Source organism: Carettochelys insculpta, chromosome 1, assembly GCF_033958435.1.
Source record: "Carettochelys insculpta isolate YL-2023 chromosome 1, ASM3395843v1, whole genome shotgun sequence".
Classification (NCBI taxonomy): domain Eukaryota; kingdom Metazoa; phylum Chordata; order Testudines; family Carettochelyidae; genus Carettochelys; species Carettochelys insculpta.
In genome coordinates, this window is record NC_134137.1 from 223,674,588 (window position 1) to 223,697,698 (window position 23,111).

Below are 23,111 nucleotides of genomic sequence, written 5' to 3' on the forward strand. Positions count from 1 at the left end.
CTTGAAGTATGACACTTCCTGCAGAAGAGGGGAGGAAGCAGTGGGGGAAAGCCAACAGATAGGCCCTTGCTACATGGTAGTAAGCCACCTTCTTTCAGCTGATCCAGGGAAAAGGGAGAGGAGAGAACGGTTTGTCCTAAGGAACCGACTTCACACGCCTGTCGGATCTCTTTAGGCTAATTGAGGAAGCAGATGCAAGTACAATTTTCACCATTATTTCTGACAGAGATCCACCAATACAGGATCAGGATCTTGCCTGGGACAAACAACAAAGCTCGATGGCATATAGCTTGGGTGAAAGTGTAACTTGCTGAACATCTGGCTCCCACAGCTGGATCGCTTTTAGTGCCTGGCACAACACTGGCATCCACATACTGCCCTCTCACGCCCAAGATGCTCTCACACATATCCTTATTCAGTTCACACTGACAAAGCCTCACACATGGCAGTTACAAATACCACCTCAATGATACACACATTCGTCTCTGCTGTAAATGCCGTTTTAATACAAAGCATCTAGATAAACTCCAGGGCCGCAGGGTTAAGTGAGAAATAGAAATCCAATGACCCCAGGCTGGTCAAGTGAGCTTAATGGCTCAGCTGCTGCCATATGTTCTGAGCACATCCAATAAACACTGTCCCCTGCTGCCCATCAAAAATGGTGAGTGATGCAGTTAACCTGCATTTAAAAATTGCTGCAGATAAATAGGGCAGCAAGTCCTGCTGAAAAGGGTTAATGAAATGCACCAGTCCCCTCAGAGTGGAAGGAGGGGAGAGGGTTCTGGAGTCAAACACAGCCCTCATTGTTAGGTGTTTTCCATGTCACGTCTGAACCCTTCCATCATGAACGTGAGGCAGATGAATTACTCTGCAAATCCTATTACACCATGTGGATAAACCTTACATGCAAGTTAACAAGTCTGGAGAGCTAGGGAATGAAATCTACTGAAAGGGTAGTCCAGGATCAAAACAATTCAACACAAGCAATGAGAGAAGGAAGGAATAAACACACACAAACATCTCCCCTCCTCCCTTTCTTAACACCTACCCCTGCACACACACATTCTCTTTCTCTCTCTCTCGCTCTCTCTCAGTCCTGGGTAAGACACAGAGCACAGGAGATCATGTGGCAGGACGCTTAGTGACATCCAGCAGGATTTATTTCAGAGGAAGGCAAGAAAACTTTGCTGCTGCAGTTAGTTTTGCAAGGGAATTGCTCCCTAGGTGCCCCAGGGTTTGTGCACTATCAGCTCCTCACACAGATTACAGGCTTATTTTAGACTTTGTCCGCCACTTTTATTGCCATAATATACAGTGTGGGTGCATCCATGCATGTGCACACGCACACACACACACACACACACACACATACAGGCATGCGTGCACTATTCTTCCAGTAGAAGATACAGTAGGCAAGCTGGGTAAAAGTAGGATTTGAAAAGGAGCTTGCAGGACACTGTTTATTTTATTTTAGGTATTGCAGGCACTGGCTTGTACAAAGCCCAGACAGCCTGGGAATGACTCTTACAAGGCCTCTACAGGGACCAGTTAGTTTTAGTTCTGCACAGCACTAGAAAATCATCTTTTCCATGCAACCATACCCCCAGAAGAACCATTAAGATGTGTGTATACAGCACACACCCATTTTCTGGGCTGTGCAAGGAAAACTACACAATGACCAGAGACTAACTTGGATAAACCATAGAGCTGGTACTCCCTTTACTTTGCCAGCCCTTAAAAAAAAAAAAAAAGACAGAGAGACAGAAACCCCTTCAATGAAACAAACAAAGACAAAAAGTCATACCTTCCAAACGGGTCTCATCTCAGCGTTCTGGCAAGAGAGCGGATAAAGTTTTGCTCAGGAGCAAAATGGAGTATTGAGAGATCGGTTGAACATCTGGCTAGCACAGCTGGCCGCCTTTCAATTGATACCATGGGGTCAGCTAAACACACACACACAACCAGCACTGGCTAGCAAGAGCACATTTTCCTTCCTCCAATAAAATCATTTTCCAGAGTGCTATGTGGGGAGGGGGACAGTGGGTTCACAAGCTTTTAAGGGATATTCAGATACAGAAAGAGACATGCACACCATCCCAACTCTAGCAGCAATAACGACTGCTGTTCAGGGGGTTGAGGGAGGCATAAAACAACATACACATAAGAAAAAAAGTTGGCAAAACGCCCTACCTGAGGATGGCTGTATCCCCCTGTCTCACGGTGATGTTATCGGTGCCTCGGGTAAAATCCAAGCTGCGGACTGGCAGCCCTGTAGGGAGAAGGCAAAGCAATCTCAGTAGGACCAGAGGTAATTGTTTCCGATCAGGCTGAGCCCTTCCTCCCATAGCTGGGCTGGTTGAGTTTCAGCGTATGTACTTGTCTCTCTCTGCACGTGTATATGCCTAGATAGAGAGCTAGGTAGCTGTATGTGAATACACAGTAAAAATAATGTACAACTCTGTCTGTGCTGGAGAGCCGCAGGAAGAGGTGATTTTGCAGTCTCTCTTAGCTGCCACTTTCTCTTGCTCGTTCTGCCTTAGCTCAAAAACGTTTTCTCTAGAAAGTCTGAGCAAAACCCTCCAAACAAACAAACAAAAAAAAAAGGTGTGTGTACGTGTGAGGGTATGAATGGTGCTTATGAAAAAGATAAAAAAAAAAAAGCAAGAGAGAAAAAACAGATGTAAAAAAAAAAATTAAACCAGTCTGGAGGGAAGGTTAAAAACAGAAAATGCAGAAAAGTCCTGTGTGCTTCCCCTCTGCGTGTGGATGCTCCTGCTCCTGTGAGTGGCTGTGCAGTCTCTGAGCACTGAGCTCCCTTCCTAACCCACTTTCCCAGGCGGAGGGAGGCAAGGAGAGAAAGGCGGGAGGGAGACTTACTAGTGAAACAGAAGCTTAGCACTACATCGGGGCGGGGGGGGGGGGGGGAGCGGAGGGGAGGGCGGGAACCCTTCACAGCAGCATCTCCTGTCTTAATCGCTCTGTGTAATTCACCCGCCGCTCCCTCTTCCCTCCCCAGTTCGCACACCCCATCCCCCACCTCATCACACAACTGCCCCCTTCAGCAGAAGCCAGCCCCGATCAAAGCCTGATGCTCCTGTAGGTTGTCAGGACAACAGCTCCATCTGAGGCCTGGCTGATTCCTTCAGAAGCTTAGAAAGTGACCCAAGTTAGGGAAGTGTGGGACTGGGCAGGAGGGGACACAGGAGAGCCTGGGAAAAGGGAGGAAGGAGAGGCTGGAAAGGAAAGATGAGAGGGAGGGCAGAGGGTACTGGAAAGGGAGGATGATGGAGGAGACAGGAGAAGCATGGGTAAAGAGAAATCAGGCAATAAAGATGGGAAGCTGGGGATGAGAGAGACATGAGACCAAGAGATGCTGGAACAAGGAGCAGGGGGATAAAGGGAAGAAAAGTATCTGGAACAGAGGGGCAAGAAAGAGAGATCTTGGAGTCTGGAAAAGGGGAAGTTGAAAAAAGGAAGAGCGAGAGAGAGATGCTGGAAAGGGGACCAGGAGGAAAGGGAGGGAGAGAAATATAGGGAATATTGAGAAGCAGGCTGGAAAGGGGGAGAAAACTTAGCAGTGTGACCTGAAATCAGAAGCTAGTTGATTAAAAGAGAACATTCTTGGAAAATGACTTTTCAGGCTACATCTTGCTTTTCCTCCTTCCTGCACCAGATAAACAGTTCCCTCTCCCCACCCCCTTCCCAGTCTTTGAGGGGTGAACTGAAGACAATGCTCGTATTGAGTTGCCTGCAGTGTGAATACTCAGTCTGTCCTCCCCGCATGCCAACACTGGCAGCTGAGCCCTGATCCCTGCAGCCACTTTGCCGACCTGGGGAACCCTCCTTTAGCTCCCATACTATCACCCTCATGGGAGAAGGGAGATTAAATTAACAGAGAGAAGTAGCTATATGTTTCATTGCAGACGCCTGCCTTCCTCCCTGCACAGAGGAGGGATGGACACAGCTGTTCTTAGGGATAGCAGGCCAGCACTGCCACACACATAACCTGCTCCATGGCTAATGCCTTGGGGCTGGGGGCAGTGGCAATGAAGGGTAAAGATGGAAGAGGCAGATAAGAAGAGAGTATATAACCAAAGGGTCTGAAGAGCAGCCTGAGAGTTGCTGCTCCATTCATTCCCATCCCCAGGGCAAAAAGCAGTGATTGGGCCCCTATATGTGCTCCAAAGCGTCATACTTCTGGATAATTACAGAGGAAAAGGGGGACCCAAAGGAGCAAAGAGGTCATCAGCCCCTTGCTCCCTTGGCACTGAAGGTTGCCTATGAGTATTTAAACAAACCCCCTACACATTGAAGGACAAGACCTGACATTCCTGGCACTGGGGAATAAGGGTGGTGCCCCTCGCAGGGGATACAACTTCAAAAGCAGCAGCAGCAGCAAGGGAGATTAATTCTGTATTCAAATAAGAAAATGAGAGAGTCTGAGAATTCCTCTAGGGGAACTTAAAGCAGATGGGACCAACAAGGGGAAGCTACAAGAAACCAAAGGATTAAGCCACTATATTGACAAGTTACTCCAGCGAGGGGGTGGCACTAGCAGGACATTGCTGTGAGGAGGCACCTATCACACCCAGGTCTTGTCAAACACTAGCCCAGGACTGCAAAAGAGGGCGATGGCGCTGGAAAAAAACTCCCCTGAACTAAAGCTTTCTGAGGCTGCACTGCCCATGGCGCTGCTGTGAAGAAGCTCACCCAGCCAGCACTGAAGTGGGTATGGATGTGTGGATGCTTACTGTTGCGGTGAGACCTGGCACAGGAATGCAGCTGATTGTAATGAAATTCATCACTTCGTGCCAAGCAGCCAGGAGTGTGATAATACACATTGTTTAACAGGGTCTCCCATATGCATTTCATTTACATTTAATAAGCACCATTGTATGTCAATTAAATGCCAGTGGAGTAAGGAAAACATATTTGCTGAAGATTAACAATTATGAAACGTGAGGAGCATCTGCCACAGCATGCTAAAGCTCACTAAATATTTCCTTTTCTCAGAGTATGTACTTAGATGACTATCTATCCCATTAAATCTAAATTTAATGCCTAGTTAAATATATTTAGGGTGCACTTCATGGAGAGTTGCATCAATACGTTTGTAGAGAGAATGATGGAGGAGGCTTCTATTAGAAGGAAGGGAAGAAAGCATTCCCAAAGCTCACGTGATACCCCAAATCCACATACAATTAAAAACTGCAAGGGAAAGGGCTCCCCCCCTCCAGGAATCCAGAAAGAACCAAGATCATCCAAGTGCTCTGGTCACCTCAGGGACTCAGAGTAGAAGTCAAATCCCTTTGCAACTCACCAGCCTCCTGCCAGAGATGGAACTGCATGGGCAATAATGGAGCAGTACAGGGAGAGACTAGTCCCTCCTGAGGTATAACTTTATCTTCCCAGGTATTTACATAATGTTTAGTACAACAGCCCCAGTTTTGACTGTTACCATAATGCAACTAGTGCTTTTTTTGTGCCGGTACTTGCTGGTACTAAGTACTGGCACCTCTGCAGACCCAGGGTGGGATTGACGGGAGTGAGGAGGGTAGGAAGCTGACAGTTGGCTAAGTACCAACTCCTTTTTTTTTTGTAAAAAACAAGCACTGCATGTAACTATTTAATAATCATTGTCATAAAATGTAGGATGAGGGGGAAAAAATCACTCTTGGATTTCAAATCCTGGCACTTGTAATCCCACAAGGCTGGTCAATTTTAGTTACTATTATAGACAAAGGATGCAAGAGAGTAAAACCAGCAACCAAACAACCTGGAACCATACATAAAATCTCAAAGAGAGTTTCCAAATTTAAATATAGCAGTGTCCTTCTGTTTTCCCAGTGGAAATGCTCTCTAGACTCATCTCCCCCTGCTGGAAACAGATAAAGAAACAATACCGAATCTTGAGGGAAATCTCATACAGCTTCAATCAGAGCAAGGACATCACAAACCTGCCTTTGCAATTTTTTAAACTATTTCCTTGCACTTAGGAAAGGGGCAGGATTCACAAGCCCAGACTCAGAAATATGGATAGCTTTCAGAACAGGTGTGGCCCAGGCAGGGCAGGGCCAGCTTCTCATAGTGCTCCTGCTAGTAGCCCTCAACAGTCATCTGGAAGAGCCATTGCTTAGGCCTGGTTTACACACTACTAAGTTTGGTGAAGAAGGGCTTACATTGATCTATCTAGTTGTCTCTCTCTACACTCAAGTTAGTCTCCCACCGATGTAAGTGCCCCATTACAGCAATACAGTAACAACCTCCCTGACTGACACCGAGCCACAGTGGATGTACTGAGGTCAACACAGTACCAAGGTAGTATCATACACGCCTGGGTTGCTTCGGGTCACTAGCAGGAGTGGTGCTTTCTGTGCCTTTGTTAGCAGCAGGGATGAAATATCAGCTATATCACTGCTATCTGTAGAAAGTGGTGCCAGCATTCAGTGCTGTTGCTCTACACGAGGGGTTGGGAATCTTTTTGGGACAGGGGCCATTGACCCATAGACAAATCAGTCAGGGGCCAACAAATTGAGAAGCATGAGAACCTGACTATATGGGGGCCAAGGGCTATGGGGTCTAGGTGGAAAGGAGGGTTCAGGAGCAGGCTGGGGGTGCATGTCTAGTGAGGAAAGGTCAGGAGAGTTTGGGGTATTGAGTCTGAAGGGAGGGATTAGAGTGGGGTCAAGGGGTCTGGGAAGGAGGGGACATAAGCAGGGTGTGGGTGAGGAGTCTGGGTGGGAAGGGGGTGCAGAGTCTGGGGTGCAGGATCTGGAAGGGAGGGATCAGGGTGGTGGTGAGGGGTCCTGAAATGAGGGGGCACAGGAGCTGTCAGGGGGCATAGGGTCTGGGTGACAGGGTACGCTTACCTTTTCATCACCCCCTGCCCCCCCCAGATACACATGGCTGTGCGCCCCCTACTCCCTGCTCGGCCAGAAATTCTGGCCAATCCAAGCAGTGGTAGGAAGCCTCCATGCAGGCTGCCCAAGCTGCTGCTGCTGCTTCCCCTCCCCTTCGCCTGGTTGGTAGAACTACAGGTTCTACAGTCACTTGCTCATTCCTTTTACAGTCAGTCAAGAACGCCCATCTAGTCCCTCCCTGTATCGCCTTCTCAACATTCCATGTGGTATCATGGACCACATCTGGACCCTCTTACTCCATGCCATGGGATATTAAGAACAATCAATATTAAGGGCATCTATGAACTGTGAAATCCATGATTACTGTATGTGCAGGTAAAATGGACATGAACGTTCTTCTCCCCTAGTTACGTTCTGTTCCATTAAGTTTTTCAATGAATTCGCTTTTTAATTGCGGATTTCTTTTGCATAGGTTTTGTTATTGACTAAAATTCTGTTACTTGAGAAATAATTCATCTTTATTAGTTCACAACCTATGCTGCAAAGTGCCTAGCAATTTGACAGCACCCACTTACTGGTCATGGGACTCGTTCAGAATTCCACGATACTCATTCAGAGCCCTACATTACTGGAATGCTACTCTGCAAAATGTGCATGCATCAGCAGTTGAGTTAGCAATTTGCAGTAGCAACACCAGCACCTTATGTTTTATTAAGAAAGTATACTTATGACTTGTTAACGACGCTAAAGATGTCACTTACACAGTTATCCTGTTTTTTATTCTGAAAATATGGTCACCTTAAACTTAAGTCAGGCATAGAGCCATACATTGCAATGCATCAGGCAGAGATTCCTCCTAAATGAAGTAAGCCCTTAAATAAGACATAGGAGCTTACACACCTAACATCCATTGATAGGTCATGAAGCTTACACACATGCAATGCCTCTTTTTAAACCTGGGCACTTAGCCATAATAGCATTTTCTACTGTGCAACAGCAAGAGCCAATTTTCAGTCACTTGTAACTTTCTTAATACACAGTCCATGTTTCCTGACTGATTATGATTGTATTCCACAGTGTGGATGATTTACAGGCCATTTATATCAGCTGAGGGTTTGGCTCCAATTTTCAAACTGCAGCTGTCCTTGAGCTCTCTCTCTTCTTGTGTCTGGAGATGCATCTTGATCATGTTTTGAAAACAGAAAAAGTGTTCAAATGTAAAAAGAGATTGTGCTCACATGTCTCAGAAAATTTTTGGGTGAGGACCAAATCTGAGGAGGGAATGGAGAGAAGGGAGGTGAGGAAAGGCAGCCCCCAAAGGTGTTTTTATTTTTTCAGGAAGTTGTGCATGTCTGGAAGTATTGGGTTAGTGGTAAAGCTGATTTGTGATCTTAATTATGCGTTCACTAAAAGCTGCTCCTTCTAGGAACACAAGACTGTGACTATAGTCCCTCCCATTTTCAGAAATAGAACCAAAAAGAATCACCGTTTTCAATGAACACAAAACTAAACATCCACTTTTGAAAGTGTAACAAATACAATAATTAACAGTAGGGTTGAAGGTGCACCATTGACTTTTTTCCTATAGATTTCAGATGATTCACAATCCACTCAAAGCTACCAAAGGCTAGCCTTTGGGACTTGCTACAAAGCCCTAAATGCCTTTTTCTTTTCTGAGAAACCCTCTGATTATTTTTCAACTTTAGAAGTGAGACTGCTCAGGCTACCACTGATGAACTTATACATGGAGAGACGCTTCTCATAGAATTGGAAGGGACCTTGGGAGGTCATTGAGCCCAGTCCCCTGCCCTCTTGGCAGGGCCGAGCCCCCCCCCCCCTTTTTTTTTAAATCTATCTGCCCCAGAACCTTAAATGGCCTCCTCAAGGACTGAGCTCACAACCCTGGGCTTAGCAGGCCAATGCTCAAATTAATGAGCTATCCCTCTCCTAGAGGTGCCACAAGCTCCATTGCCAGAGGCTGCACAACTCCTTACCACAAGGACCCCTCCATACTGGGTGAGATCAAAGGTCCATCTCACCCACTATCCTGCCTTCTGCCAGAGGCAAGAGCCGTTGCTCGAGATGGAATAAACCCAATAGGTAATGATCAAGTGATCCATTCCCTGTCACCAGGTCCCAGCTTCCAGCAAACAGAATCTAGGGACACAGTCATTGCCCATCCTGGCTAACAGCCATTCACAGATGTACCCTCCACCAATTTATCTAGCTTTTTTTTTTTTAAATACCCTAGCCTTCACAAACTCCTCTGGCAAAGAGTTCCATGGGTTGATAGTGTGCTGTGTGAAGGAATACTCTTTTTTTTTTAATCTGTATTTGTAACTGCTGCCCATTCACTTCATTTGGCACTTTTATCCCATGACTTTGGTGAGAGGCCTTGTCAAAGGCTTTCTGAAAATCAGGTACATTACATCCACAGGATTCGCCCTGTCCACATGCTTGTTGACCCTCCCTCAAAAACTTAAGATTGGTGAGGCATGTTTTTTCCTCACAAAAATTATGTTCATCTATGTCTAACAATATTATTCTTTATTGTACTATCAACCAGTTTGCCCAGCATGGAAGTCAGGTTTCCTGTCCTGTAATTGCTTGGATAACCCCTCAAAGCCTTTCACAAAATTGGTGTCACTTTAAGTATCTTCCAATCATTTGGTACAGATGCTGGTTTACATGGTAGGTTACCGACTACAGTTAGTAGAGCTGCAATTTCATATCTGAGTTCCTTTAGAACTCCTGTGTAAATACTATCAAGTCCTGGTGACTTATTACTGTTTAGTTTGTCAATTTGTTCCAAAACATCTTCTAATACTATTTCAATCTAAGAAAGTTCTTCATATTTGTTGTCTTAGAAAGAATGGCTCAGGTTGGGAAATTTCCTTTACAATCTCCACTGTTATGACCAATGCAAAGTATATATATTTAGTTTCACCACAATGACCTTCTCTTTGAATACTCCTGCAGCATCTCTATTGTCCAGCAGCCCCACTGGTTGGTTTGCAGGGTTCCCACTTGCGATGTACTTAATTTTTTTTTGCTATTACTTTGAGTCTTTCGGTAGCAATTCACATTCTTTTCTGGCTTTCCTAATTATATTTTTACACTTCATTTCCCAGAGTTTATGTTCTTTTCTACTTCTCTCACCGGTATTTAAACCTCCATTTTTTAAAAGGATGTCCTTTTGTCTCACTCTGCTTCTTTTACACTATTTAGCTATGATGGCTTTTTTTAATTTGGGGTATACATTTAAGTTGAGCCTCTAGGATGGTGTTTTAAAAAAAAGTTTCAGTGAAACTTGCAGAGATTTCACCTTTGACATTGTACCTTTTATTTTCTGTTTAACTAACCCCATTTTTGGCAGTACTCTGTTCTGAAATTATGTGCTACAGTGCTGCCCTACTGTGTTGTTTTTCTCACCACAAGAATGTTAACTTTATTATATTATGGTCACTATTACGAAACAGTTCAGATATACTCAGCTCTTGCACAAGAGCTTTTATGCCACTTAAAACTAAATCAAACACTGCTTCTTGTGGGACACAGGACCACCTGTGCCAAAGGGGAACTATTTATGGTGTCAAAAAACTTTATTTCTGCATCCTGTCCTGAGATGACATGTACCCCATTGATATGGGGAAAGATTAAATCCCTCATCATCATCAACTTTTTTCATTTTAATAGCCTCTCTGATCTTCCTGAGCATTTCACAGTCACCACCATCATCCTTGTCGGGTGGTTAGTAATATATCCCCTACTGCCAAATTCTTATTATTAGAACATGGAATTAGTACCTTTAGAGAGTTTATGGTACAGTTAGGCTTATTTATTACTTTTATTTCATTTGATTCTTTTCTTTCTTTCACATGTAGTGCCACTCCCCCACCAGCATGACCTGTTCTTTCGTTCTGCTACACTTTGTAACCTGGTGTGACTGTGTCCTATTGATTATCCTCATTCCACCAAGTTTACGTGATCCTCTTTATGTCAATATCCTGATTCAATATAATGCAGTCTACTTCTCCCACTCTTTTTCATTTCACTGTTTCTAATTAAACCCTACCGGTATCTTATCATTTTCTCCCTCTCTTACTTAACAGGACAAAGAATCTGCATTATTAGATCTTCCCTTTAGGATCTGTACTTTCTCACTCCTGTCAGCTTTCCCTCAGCTCTTATTTTAAAAGTTGCTCCACAACATTTTTAACTTTAAGTGCCAGCAGTCTGATTCCATTTTGTTTGGGTGGAGCCTGACTTTCCTCTATAGGCTCCTCCTTTGCCAAAGGTTTCCGCAGGTCCTAATAAATCTAACCTCCCGCCCCTGCTCCCTCCACCATTATCTTTTCCACATGTTGAGACCCAGAGGATGGGGGATGGAATAGTGAATAAAATAAGGGACTAATCCCAGATTTGTCAATTGTTAAGTGGCCTTGGGCAAGTCACATAGGCAGACTTTTCCCAACTGGGGTGCCTGCATTCGATCACTCTGGACTGACATTCCTAACTGCCCACAGTTCCCACAGAGGCGTTAATGAAACAGATTGCTTAGCACCTCTGAAAATCAGACTACTTTTATTCAGAGGTGAAATCCTGACTCCATAGCCCTCGTCTGTAAGCCTGCTGGTTTTGTAGTGGAGAGGATTTCAACTTCTGTGCCTACCAGCCTAAGTTCAAAGAATCCTAGAACTGAGAGCAACCTCAACAGGTTATCATGTCCAGTTCCCTGCACTCATGGCAGAACCGAGCACCATCTAGACCAGGGGTCTTCAAGGTCTCAGCTTGGAAGCTGACATGTTTTTCTAACACAATCTTAAATATTTCCAATGATGGAGATTCCACAACCTCACTAGGCAATTTATTCCAGTGTTTGACCACCCTGACAGTTCATAAGTTTTTCTTAGCAGCCAACTTAACCCCCACCTGCTGCAACTTAAGCTGATTTCTTCTTTTCCTTGCCTCAGAGTTTGAGAATAATTTCTTTTCCACCTCCTTGAAACAACCTTATATGTACTTGAAAGCTATGTCCCATCTCAGTCTCCTCTTTTTTTCATATGTGCAGATATGAAAGTGTCTGCCTTATCCTAGCCGTATTTCCACTTGAACATCCATAACAATTGGAGACAGCACTTACTTACATCAAATGTGCTTTGAGGAAATGAAATAATTCATGTTTGAAAAAGTGCTACAAAAAGCACATGCATATAGAGAGTTAGAGCAGATGGAGGTGTAAATCCAGAGTGCTGACGCTTGATACTAACTGGAGTGTGAACCGCACTACCAAGTATTAAAAATCCTTTAGTGAACTTCAAGTATTGCTGTCTCAAACTGTAGATTTACACCCCAGTTTGCTGAATGACACCACTCCATAGTTCTCAAAAGCCCCCAGATTCACCAGCTGCACACCAAATTCTCCACCCAGCTCCAGGTTCACCATCAGGGTGGGGCAAAGATGGCATTTGCTTGTAGGGATCTTTGAAACACCATGGCAGCACTGCTCTCACTGCCCATGGCTGTCAGGGAGTGGGGCGGGGAGGAGCAGCACCATGGTAGGGGCAGTGCTGAGGGCTGACTGCCTTTGGCCAAGCCCCTTCCGCTCTTGGCCCTGCCCCTTCCAGGGACAGAACTGGGCCTGCCCCACCCCACCTTGCCACAAGGCCTGCAGGGTGGGTCAGTGCCACTGCCCAGTTCTCATCCCAAAGCCCATATGAATTGAACCACGCTTCTCCAAAACATTTCTCTATATGTTAGCAAATATGCGCAGACCCCAGCACAAACAAAAGGACTTGAGATCGGCAGAAAGAAAGTGGTGGCCAGAAAGTCCCCACACGCACATGGAAAAATGATCCGGTGGTTAAGGTGGTCCCGGGAGACGTAGGAGACAGGTGCTTTGAGAGTCCCTGAGTTAGGTTAAAAGGGGGTAAGAAACAAAGATAATATCATGCAAGGGGTCTACTACAAGCCACCTACCCAGATAGAAAAGGTGGATGCTTTTTTTTTAAACAATTAAAATAAGCCAAAGTCCAGGATTTGATTGGAATGGGAGACTTCAACAACCCAGACATACGTTGGGAAACTAACACAAGGTGTCACAGACAAGGCAATAAGTTCTTGGTCTGCACTAAATACAAGTTTTTGTCTCAGAAGGGTGAAAAAGCTACTGTGGGCAAGCTGTTCTAAATTTGAAATTAACCAATAGGGAAGAACCGGTTGAAACAAAGTGGAAGGCAGCTTAGGAGAAAGTAACCATGAAATCATAGAGTTCATGATTCTATGGAAAGGTAGAAAGGAGAACAGCAAAATAGAGACAGTGGATTTCAAGAAGGCAGATTTTGGTAAATTAGGACAGCTGACAGGTAGGGTCCTAAGGGAAGCAAGACTAAGAGGGAAAACAATGAAGAGAGTTGGCAGGTTTTTTTTAAAGGATATTATTAAAGGCATAAAAGCAAGCTATAATGATGCACAGGAAAGATAGCGAATATAACAAAAGACCACCTTAGCTTAACCAGGAGATCTCAAAATTAAAAAGGAGTCATATAAAAACAGGACAAATTACAAAGGATGAATATAAGCAAACAATACATGTATGCAGGGACAAGATTAGAAAGGCAAAGACACAAAACGAGCTCATATTAACTAGAGATGTAAAGGGAAACAAGATGACATTCTGTAAATATACTAGCATCAAGAGGAAGACCAAGACAGGGTAGGCCCACTGCTCAGTGAGGAGGGAAAAACAACATCAGGAAACTTGCAACTGGCAGAGGTACTTTATGACTTATTTGTTTCAGTCTTCACCAAGAAGCCTGATGAAGAGATGCCTAACATAATGAATGCTTGTGGGATGGGGGTAGGTTTGGAAGATAAAATAAAGAAGAAGTTAAAATTTCTTAGAAAAGTTAGATGTTTGTAAGTTGCCAGGACCTGATGAAATTCCTCCTAGAAAACCCAAGAAGCTGATAGAGGTGGTACCTGAGCCTTTGAGCTATCATCTTTGAAAAGTTGGGAGAGATTCCTGAAGATGGAAAAAGGGCAAATATAGTGCCCATCCATAAACAGGGAAATAAGAACAACCCAGAAAACTACAGACCAGTCAGTTTAATGTCTGTGCCAAGAAATAATGGAGAAACTGAATTAAGGAATTCATCTGCAAACATCTGGAAGAAAATAAGATTATAGGTAACATCCAGAATGGATTTGTAAAGCACAAATCACGTCAAATTAATCTGATAGCTTTCTTTTATAGGATAACAAGTCTTGTGGATAAGGGAGAAACAGTGGATGGGGTATACCTAGACTTTAGTAAAGCATTTAATATGAGTTTGCATGATCTTATTAATAAACTAAGCAAAAACAACTTAGATGGTGGATGCATCTAGGAGGATAACCATTCTCAAAGAGTAGTTATTAATGGCTCACAATCATGCTGGAAGTGAATAAGAAGTGGGGTTCTGCAGGGGTCTGTTTTGGAACCAGTTCTATTCAATATCTTCATAAATGTTTATCAATTGACAGAGTATGCTTATTAAATTTGTGGATGATACCAAGGTGGGAAGGGTTGCAACTGCTTTGGATGATAGGGTCATAATTCAAAATGATCTGGACTAACTGGAAAAATGGTCTTCAGTAAATAGGGTGACAAGTAGTGAGGTAGTTGTGTTAGTCTGTATCTTTGAGAACAAGAAAAAGTCCTGTGACACCTTACATCTGATGAAGCAGGTCTTTGCCCACGAAAGCTTATGCTCCAAAATCTCTGTTAGTCGAAAAGTTGCGGCAGAACTTCTTGTTGTTCTAGTAAATATGGTGAAGTTTAAGAAGGACAAATGCAAAAGTACTCCACTTAGGAAGGAACAGTTTCACACATACAGTAGACCCCTGACTTACGTGGGGTTTGCATTCTCTCAACCCCTGCATAAGCCAAATTTCAGGCAACTTGGAGGTTCAGTGAGGGGAGGAGAGTTGGGAAACAGGTGGCAGGGATCTAGGGGTCAGAAGGGACCACAAACTAAATACAAGTCAACAGCGTGACATTGTTGGGGTTGAAGAAAAAAGCAAACATGATTCTGGGATGCTTTAGCAGGACTGTTGAGAGCAAAGCTTGAGAAGTCATTCTTCTGATCTACTCTGCAATTGAGTCCTAATCAGTGCAGTATTGTGTCCAGTTCTGGGCACCACATTTCACGAAAGATGTGTAGAAATTGGAGGAAGTCCAGAGAAGAGCAACAACAACGATGAAAGGTCTAAAGAACACGAGCTATGAGGGAAAACTGAAAGAACTGGGCTTGTATAGTTTAGAAAATAGAAGACTGAGAAGGGACATGATAGCAGGTTTCAAGTACCTAAAATAATGTTATACGGAGAAGGGAGAAAAATTGTTCTTATTGGCTTCTGAGGATAAGACATGAAGCAAAGGACAAACTGCAGCAAGGGAAGTTTAGATTAGACATAGGAAAAACTTCCTAACTGTCAGGGTGGTTAAACACTGGAATAAATTGCCTAGGGAGGCTGTGGAACCTTTATCACTGGAGATATTTAAGAGCAGGTTAGACAGACACCAGTAAGGGATGGTCTAGAGCGGGGATGTCCAACGTGTAACCTGTGGGCCAGAGTCCAGCCCACAGAGCCTTTTTTTCTGGCCCGCTGAGCCAGTGGTGGCACCATTTTTAAAAGTGGTGGTTGGGCAGCTCTTTGAAGAGCAACTTGCAGCTCCTGCTGCCACTGCCACTCCCTCCTCTGGCTCCCATACAGCATGACAGGGGCAACTTTCAGCACCGTGCCATAGTGCACATGGGAGAGCTGTCAGGGGTCTCTGTGAAGAATGTGGGCTCCATCCCCGGGGGGGGGTGTTCGTCCTGGCATGGCCCCCTGTAATGAGTAGCCCTGGAACATGCTCATTTGCTCACTCCCTGGCCCACATGGCAGTGGAGCAGCCCTGCTGAGGGTGTCAAGCTGCTGAGTGTGCTGCTGAGCAGCATCGTGCAGCCTGCCTACTACGGTCAGGCTGGCATCCCCAAGGAGCTGCTGCGTGGCCAGTTCTACCCTACCCCAAGGCGGTTCCACAGGAGTTCCACACCCCGCTCACCAAGATGAACAGCATCCTCAAGGTGGTGTCACCTGAGCAGAGAGATAGACGACAGATGGACTGGCTGGGCTGGAGGAGCAGGGGGAAGGTGTTGGGATAAACAGATGGTCAGGGCTGGGCTGGAGTGCTGGGGAGGGGGGAAATGGACAGACAGATGGACTGGTGGGGCTGGAGAGTCAGTGGCAGCAGTTGGGGTAGACAAATGGACTGGTTGGGCTGGAGGGGGTGTGGTCAGAGCAGACAGACTGGCTGAGCTGGAAAGGAAGTGGGGGGCATCAAGACAGACACATGGAGAAGCTTGGCTTGGGGGTTTGGGTCTAAGGCTGGGGGTGGTTTGTGGCTGTGAGGGGCCTGAGGCTCTGGGGGGTTTAAGCCTGTGGACAGGGAGGTGGCAGCTTGGGGCTATTTTGTGTTCAGCCCCTGGAACATGGAAAAAACTTCCATGGCCCCCAAAGAAAAAAGGTTGTGGGGATGGGGCACATAAGACATGTTAGTTCAGTTCATGTTTGTGTCAAAGAATTCTCTCAACTGTACATCCGGAGTCCTCACCCTGCTTGCCATAGACAGTATTTAGAACAGGACAAATATTCCAACAGTGCACTATTCCACTGGAAAATGCTGATTTGATGGAACCGAAGCATTCCGTGGGAACATATTCATTTCCCTGAAAATTTTGAAGGCAACCACACAGGCTCCACGCCTTCCTGGGTAACTACTTAGGGCTGCTCTAGTTTTCTGCCTCCCTCAGCAGTGGGCTGGGAAGTCTCCAGTATAGGGAGGTAGCTGTCCAGCGAGGCAGGCAGCTGGGAGTAGCCAACAATATTCAACTGAAATTAAATTTCAGAATGTTTCTTCCTTTTTAACCACCCCGCAATCCCCCCGCCCCCCCAAAAAAAGAAAGAAAAAAACAAAAAAACAAAAACCTACTCTACCTGATTTGGAAAGAATTCTTCCCACTCACTGGTGGGATCACAGTGGACAGGCACCTTTAAGCATGGAGAGAGAGCAAATATCCCCTCTCCCATAGTTGCAATACCTAACTCTGATGGGGAGTACTCAGTGACATAATAATGCACAACAATAATCATTCTGACACTGGCGCTTATGAATGGAGCTTCAAAGCTTTGCTGAAATGATACAGGCTACACATTCATCACAGCTAGAAAATTAATTTGATTGCAAAGAATAGACTGCTGCAGTCTGTTGTACTGCACATTTTCTTGTCCCTTATGGAGGTTCCCACATAGCTTTACGAAACTTAAATGGGGATCATTGAGGAGTCAGAAAAGGCTCTCAGCATTTGTGATGCTATCAGAAGAAAACACAAACTGTCAGAAATCCTGAAGTACATCAGGGTGATAGATAAATTTGTACAAAAAATGCTGGAAAGGTCCCTCTGAAATGGTGGTCTGTCTGAATTTGAAATGCTGCAAATGCTCTGCAATAGTGTCAGTTGGGGACAGTACTGATGTGCAAAATAAAGAGAATCTGTTTACAATGAGATATTCCTGGTGAAAAGCCAGAATGCCTGTTCTGTGATGAGGAGTCAGAGAATAATATTTTAGCAGGGCTCAGGTAGCTCAGTGAACAAGGGTTGGCATGTGGAAACTCAGGCAAGGACAGAAGTAATAGCTGCTCAAGCCTTCTTGGTATATTTTGTATGCTCCCGTTTTCCTCTTCCTTCCCCAAACCCTTCTCCACTGCTCCTTTCTCCACTCTTTCCCTTTGGGTGTTCCAATACCAGTCATACCTCTATTTCGCATTCTTATGCCTTTCCCTGCTCTTTCTGGCTTATTCAATCTGTCACATCCATAACATCTCAGGTTTGGTTCCTGCTGGCTTTCATTCTCACAGGCTGCGTCTACACTAGCAAATTCTTTCAAAAGATTTTTCAAAAGAAGGTGGCTGTTTTGAAAGAGCCCATGGAGTGTCTACACACAAAAAGCTTTTTTTTTTTTTTTGAAAGTAAATCGAAAGAACATGGTGCTCCTTTCAAAATCGGTCTTACTTTCCTGTTCAGGAAGAGCTCCTCTTTTCGAAAGCTTCTTTAGAAGGAAAACGTGTCAGGGTTCCACAGGGCCCTTCTTTTGAAAGAATGGTCTTCATTTTTGATCCCTGTCCTGTTTTCTATAAAGAGCATCCACACAGCTCCCACTCTTTTGAAAGAGTAGCTCACTCTTTTGATCCGCCTTTTTCATGTCTCTTTGGAAAAAGACCTTCTGGAAGAGCTTTTTTCGAAAGATCTCTGTAGTTTAGACATAGCCATAATGTAATCTGACCTCCTGCATAATAAGCTACACTATTTCACCCGGTGATTCCTTCAACAAGCCCATCACTTGTGGTTGAACTACAGCACATGTGTAGATATATATCATCCTAACTTCAATATTCTGAGAGGGAGAATCCACCAGACACTTAGCCGGAATTGTTAGTTACTTTCAGCATTCAAAATGTGCTTAATTTATCTAGTTTTCAGTTCCCGCACTTGGAACTCCTTAGGCTTGGGTCTGACAGATCAATAGGACCCTCTATCAAAACTTTGGCCTCTTGTTGGTACTTAGTTCTTGAATCCTACTTTTCTCCTCTTTATTCCCATCACCAAATCAATTAATGTTCCCTCTAATTCTTTCCATCCCTGTGCAGATTTTTTCCATTCATGTGCAGAATAACTATTGCTATGTACAAAAGGAGGGGAAAGGAAAGAAAGAGTGTGTAAATGTGCACTACCAGTAGAAACAAGAACATCACTGCGGTGCTCTACTAATCAGCTGAGCAGCATCTGAATCTCTCCTAACTAGCTGCACAAGTGCACAGCATACATGGAACACGGTCGCCATAGGTTCCCATGCCCTGGTTCTCACTTCCAGCGCAAAGGAGAGAAGAAAAAGTGAGGAGGGTCGATCCAAGGGGTGAAGCATTGGAATTGCTGTTAGGCTCCCTCCACAGCAGGGACCAGACCCAGGGCACATCTATGCACAAGAGTTACTCCAATTGAACAAAACCTGGGTTTTATATTAATCTAATTAAACCAGAGCAAATGCATTAGTAGAGCCACTTGCAGCTTGTCTATAATATAGGTCAGGGTCGATCTTCTGGAGTTTGATTTCATGCACCTGGTAGAGACGTGCAAAATCAAACTATCTAGGGTCATCGGTCAATCCCTGTTCTCCTCGTTACTATGAGGATTAAGGGAGATCAGATGGAGAAACTCTCCCATTGACCTCCCTCTGTGTGGACGGCCAGGTAAGTTGATTGCAGATAAGTCAATTCTAGCTATGCAATTGCGGTAGGTAGAACGGCTTATCTGCAGCCAACTTCCTTGCCTGGTGTAGACCAAGCCTTAAACAGTTTTACATGTTTTTCATCCATTTTGCTGAAATGGGTTGAAGTTTTGCCCCACAGCCAGTGTGTGGTCATGCTGCCCTCTGGGTGCATATTTCACAGTTTGGGGTGCAGTCCCTCGAGCAGAGGCTGGTGAGAGATTTCTCATAGCCTCCTGAGAGGTCTGACTATACAGTGTTCACTCTCTGGAAGGTTTCATAAATGACAGTGGTAATACTTAAGCAAGTGAGGCACAAATAGCGTTGGCTTCACAAAAAACAAACAGTTCTCTAGAACCTTAAAGACTATCAGACTTATTTATTAGGCAATGAGCATTTGTGGGTAAGACCTACTTGTTCATATGGCAGGGTGGAGAGCCTGGGGAGGAAGGATGGGGGAAAAAGGGGATGGGTCACTTGTCCCTAATAGGACCAGTGGAAGAAGTAAATTAAGTTGGATGTAAGCAATTTTCCATTGCTCTCAGCGTAGTCAATACTCAAAAAAATGGTGATAAGCAGCTACCTACCCAATAAGCTTTTAATTTATTGAAGAAAAAGCTAAAATGCAAATATACAGTGGGTTACTTCCCTGTCTGAAACCCTTTCAGGTCTCCTATAGGATACCCTTGTGGGTCTGAATGTGGAGAGTTGTATTCAAATCAAAATCCCCTTTAGCTTTTCTTCACCATGTCTGCAGTGTACAAAGCAAAAGCCACCCCGCCAGGTAGTGTCTATTTCCAGAGGTGCCTTTCAGCTCATATTTATCCAGTAAATATTTAGATAAGTGGAGAGAGGGAATTGCCATTGAAATTGATTTGACTCTTCAGCTGTTTAAGTAAACTCTCCCTGCGTCTTGTCTGTCCCCTTTGGCCTCCTTCCCTGATGGGAAGCAGAAGAAGCATGTGCACCAATCTGTATTCCACAAGAGGCACTTAAGGGCTTTTTAAAGTTTAAGCAGCCCTTTCTACATTTAAGAAGAACACGAATGCATGAAACCTTGTGAAGAAAACCTCTCACTAACATTATAGTTACAAAAACAATGCTTTCTTCCTGTCATTGCTCAGTGACAGTAAACCCAGGTGTCCAGAAGCCAAGCTGGGAAAACTATTAGCAGCCACCAACTTCTTCCACAAAGTTAACCACCTCTTGGTATTTACAAATCATCCATTTTTACCAAGGTGGCCAATGTTTGAAATCATTTTATGAATAATTTTTACATAAAAGATCCACGCTTTTCTTTCAAACCATTGCCACAATTATGGTTTGAGGTTTTGCGAGCTGTACTGTGTCAAATGATATCGTTCCTGCTCCGTGGTCGTATAACTGACAAGTCTGTAAGCAGGACCAGAACATCAGTCAAAAGTAAGATACTTGTGTCAACATGTTGACGCCAATATTCACATTACTAGTGCTAATACCCATGAAAGGATGCACACAAAAGTACTTGTGACAATGCTGGTACTGATATTCAAATACACACATTGTGCCAGTACTGCTACTATAACCAATATGAATACACAGTTACATGTTGTCTTAAAGACTCGTTAGTCTTCAAGGTGCTACAGGACTGCTTTTTTCTTCTGTGCATACAATTACATGATTACCCAAGACAGACTGATTTTCCATTAACAATTTCACGGGGGGGGGAGTCATTCACGAATAAAGGGGATTTGAGAAAGAGAGAAAATGAATTTGCAAGCTTGTGTTACAAGATACGTTTGCAAATACATTTTATCAACTGTCACCCAACTTTATCAAGAAATAGCAGATCTAGAACATCCCATGTTGCTCTCACATAATGCCTAGTCTGCTAGGGTGTGTGTTGCCCACTTCCAGTTAGGTGCTTTTTTTGTTAGTAACAGAGAGATAGATGTGCTAGTCTATATACTATCAAAACAAAAAAACAGTCCACTAGCACTTTAAAGACTAAAAGTAATTTATCAGATGAGACCCACTTCTTCAGATCATAGCTATACCAGAACAGACCCAATATTTAAGGCACAGTGAACCAAAAATAGTAATCAAGGTTGACAAATCAGAAAATTATCATCAAGGTGAGCAAATCAGACAGTAGATGGGCGGGGTGGGGGCTGGGAGTCAAGAATTAGATAAAGCCAAGTGTGCATAAGAGCCCCTATAATGATGAAAAGTCAACACCTCATAAATTATTTTGTTAGTCTTTAAAGTGCTACTGGACAGCTTTTTTGCTTGCTTGTGTGAGTGGAGACCCTGTGCTGGTGCAGATGAGCTTGTCTGATTAGTCGGGAGCCCTGCACTGCACATGTATCATTCTGTAATCTAAGATGGGACAAGCAGCAAATTTTGTAGGCAGTTCTGGTTTATTCCCAATTTCAGAAGTTCCAGTGGGAGTGAAAGGTGGTCAATTGGGTATTCTTGTTTCAGCTCATCTCAGATAAAAAAAAACAATGTTTCCACTAATCTTTTCCACCCCATGTGGATATTTTCCATCCATGTGCAGAATAAATTTTTATGTGCACCAAGGCATGTGCAGCTGTGCACCATCAATAAAAACAGAAAAAACTTGCTGTGTGCTCTTTGCTGATCAGCTGGATGGCATTTGTATTCCTCCTCAATTGCTGGACAAGTGCACAGCTTACAGGAAACACTGATGATAGGGCGTGTTAAACTGGACAGAGGGTTGGGTGTGTAGCAGGAGGGACACAACAGATGAAGTTCTAAAAACCAGTGCATATAAGATACAGAATATGTTGCAACTGAGATCTTTTGATTGAAGCATCAGCTCATCTCTGCAGGTCAATGCTAACACACTTTGACTGCACACAGCCTAAGCCCTTCCCACATCACTGAACAGGACATCACTGCAGTGCAATGTACTGGTTTTACAGCCCCTCAGGAAGAGTCAAGCTCACCTCTGTGATCACCTCCACTCTGACACAATGATGCTGTGTCTATGGGAAGTGCGATTTGTATACACTGTACTATTAGGTTTACCTAGCATTGTGTGGGCCCTTAACTTAGTTAAGCTTTTGGGGGGGTTATTTTTTTTTAAAAAAAGGGAAAATGTACATGCTTCAAATGATTGTATTTTTCAAAAATAGTGTTATTTCGATAATTTTTATTTTTGATTTCTTAAAAAAAGGATTGTTAATTTTTTTCCATTTGTTTTTTAGTAAATTTCTTTTATACAGGAATTCCACTGCTATTCCAAAATTCTCCTCTCTATAAGGTTTACTGAGAAGCAATCCTATTCCATGTTCATCCTATTTTTTGGCTGACCTCAGTTCTGTCTGTTTCAACTTTAGCTCCATTATGTCAGTTCTGAGGACTGTACTACATTTGGTGATTGACTATTTTTCGTTTGGTTTTATGAAAAACAATCAATCCCATTCCAAGCACATCTTATTTTCCTGGAACAACCAAACCCTTATTTTATTTTAAACTAGGATAAGAGGAAGCTGGATACCAAATTTAGTTGTCCTTTTACCATTTAGGAGCCTTTCTGGATCAGACAAATGCTCTAAAATAAATAGTACATAGTAAACTGGTAGGATGACTCAGCAGAAAAAAAAATACAATTGCAGTCTACAGAGTTCTTTCTTCGATGCTCATTAAAAGGTAGGAAATAAACTAAGCATGGGCAGAAAAGGAAAGAAAACTGTCACAGCTTCGGGCTGAACAATGCTCTAGGTCCCTAGGTACCTACCCTCCCTCAAAAGCATCCTCTCCACCCTCCTGCTAAAGCAACTGACCTGCACATGTGTGTCAGGGAAGGGGAAATCAGACTGGACTTCATCATGTGATGCCTGATAATCAGACCCTGCACCTCCTCAAAAGTAGGTTCAATACATCACAGGGCAC

At 43.9% G+C, this 23,111-nt stretch overlaps 1 protein-coding gene across 1 annotated transcript in view; it reads right to left on the bottom strand.

Annotated features, from left to right (window-relative positions):
- LSAMP (limbic system associated membrane protein) overlaps positions 1-23,111 on the bottom strand; it is a 548,487-nt gene that overhangs the window by 468,959 nt on the left and 56,417 nt on the right. The window contains exon 2 of the mRNA XM_075000343.1: positions 2,191-2,269. Coding sequence (XP_074856444.1) covers positions 2,191-2,269 — 79 coding nt within the window. The remainder of the gene's footprint in view (positions 1-2,190; positions 2,270-23,111) is intronic.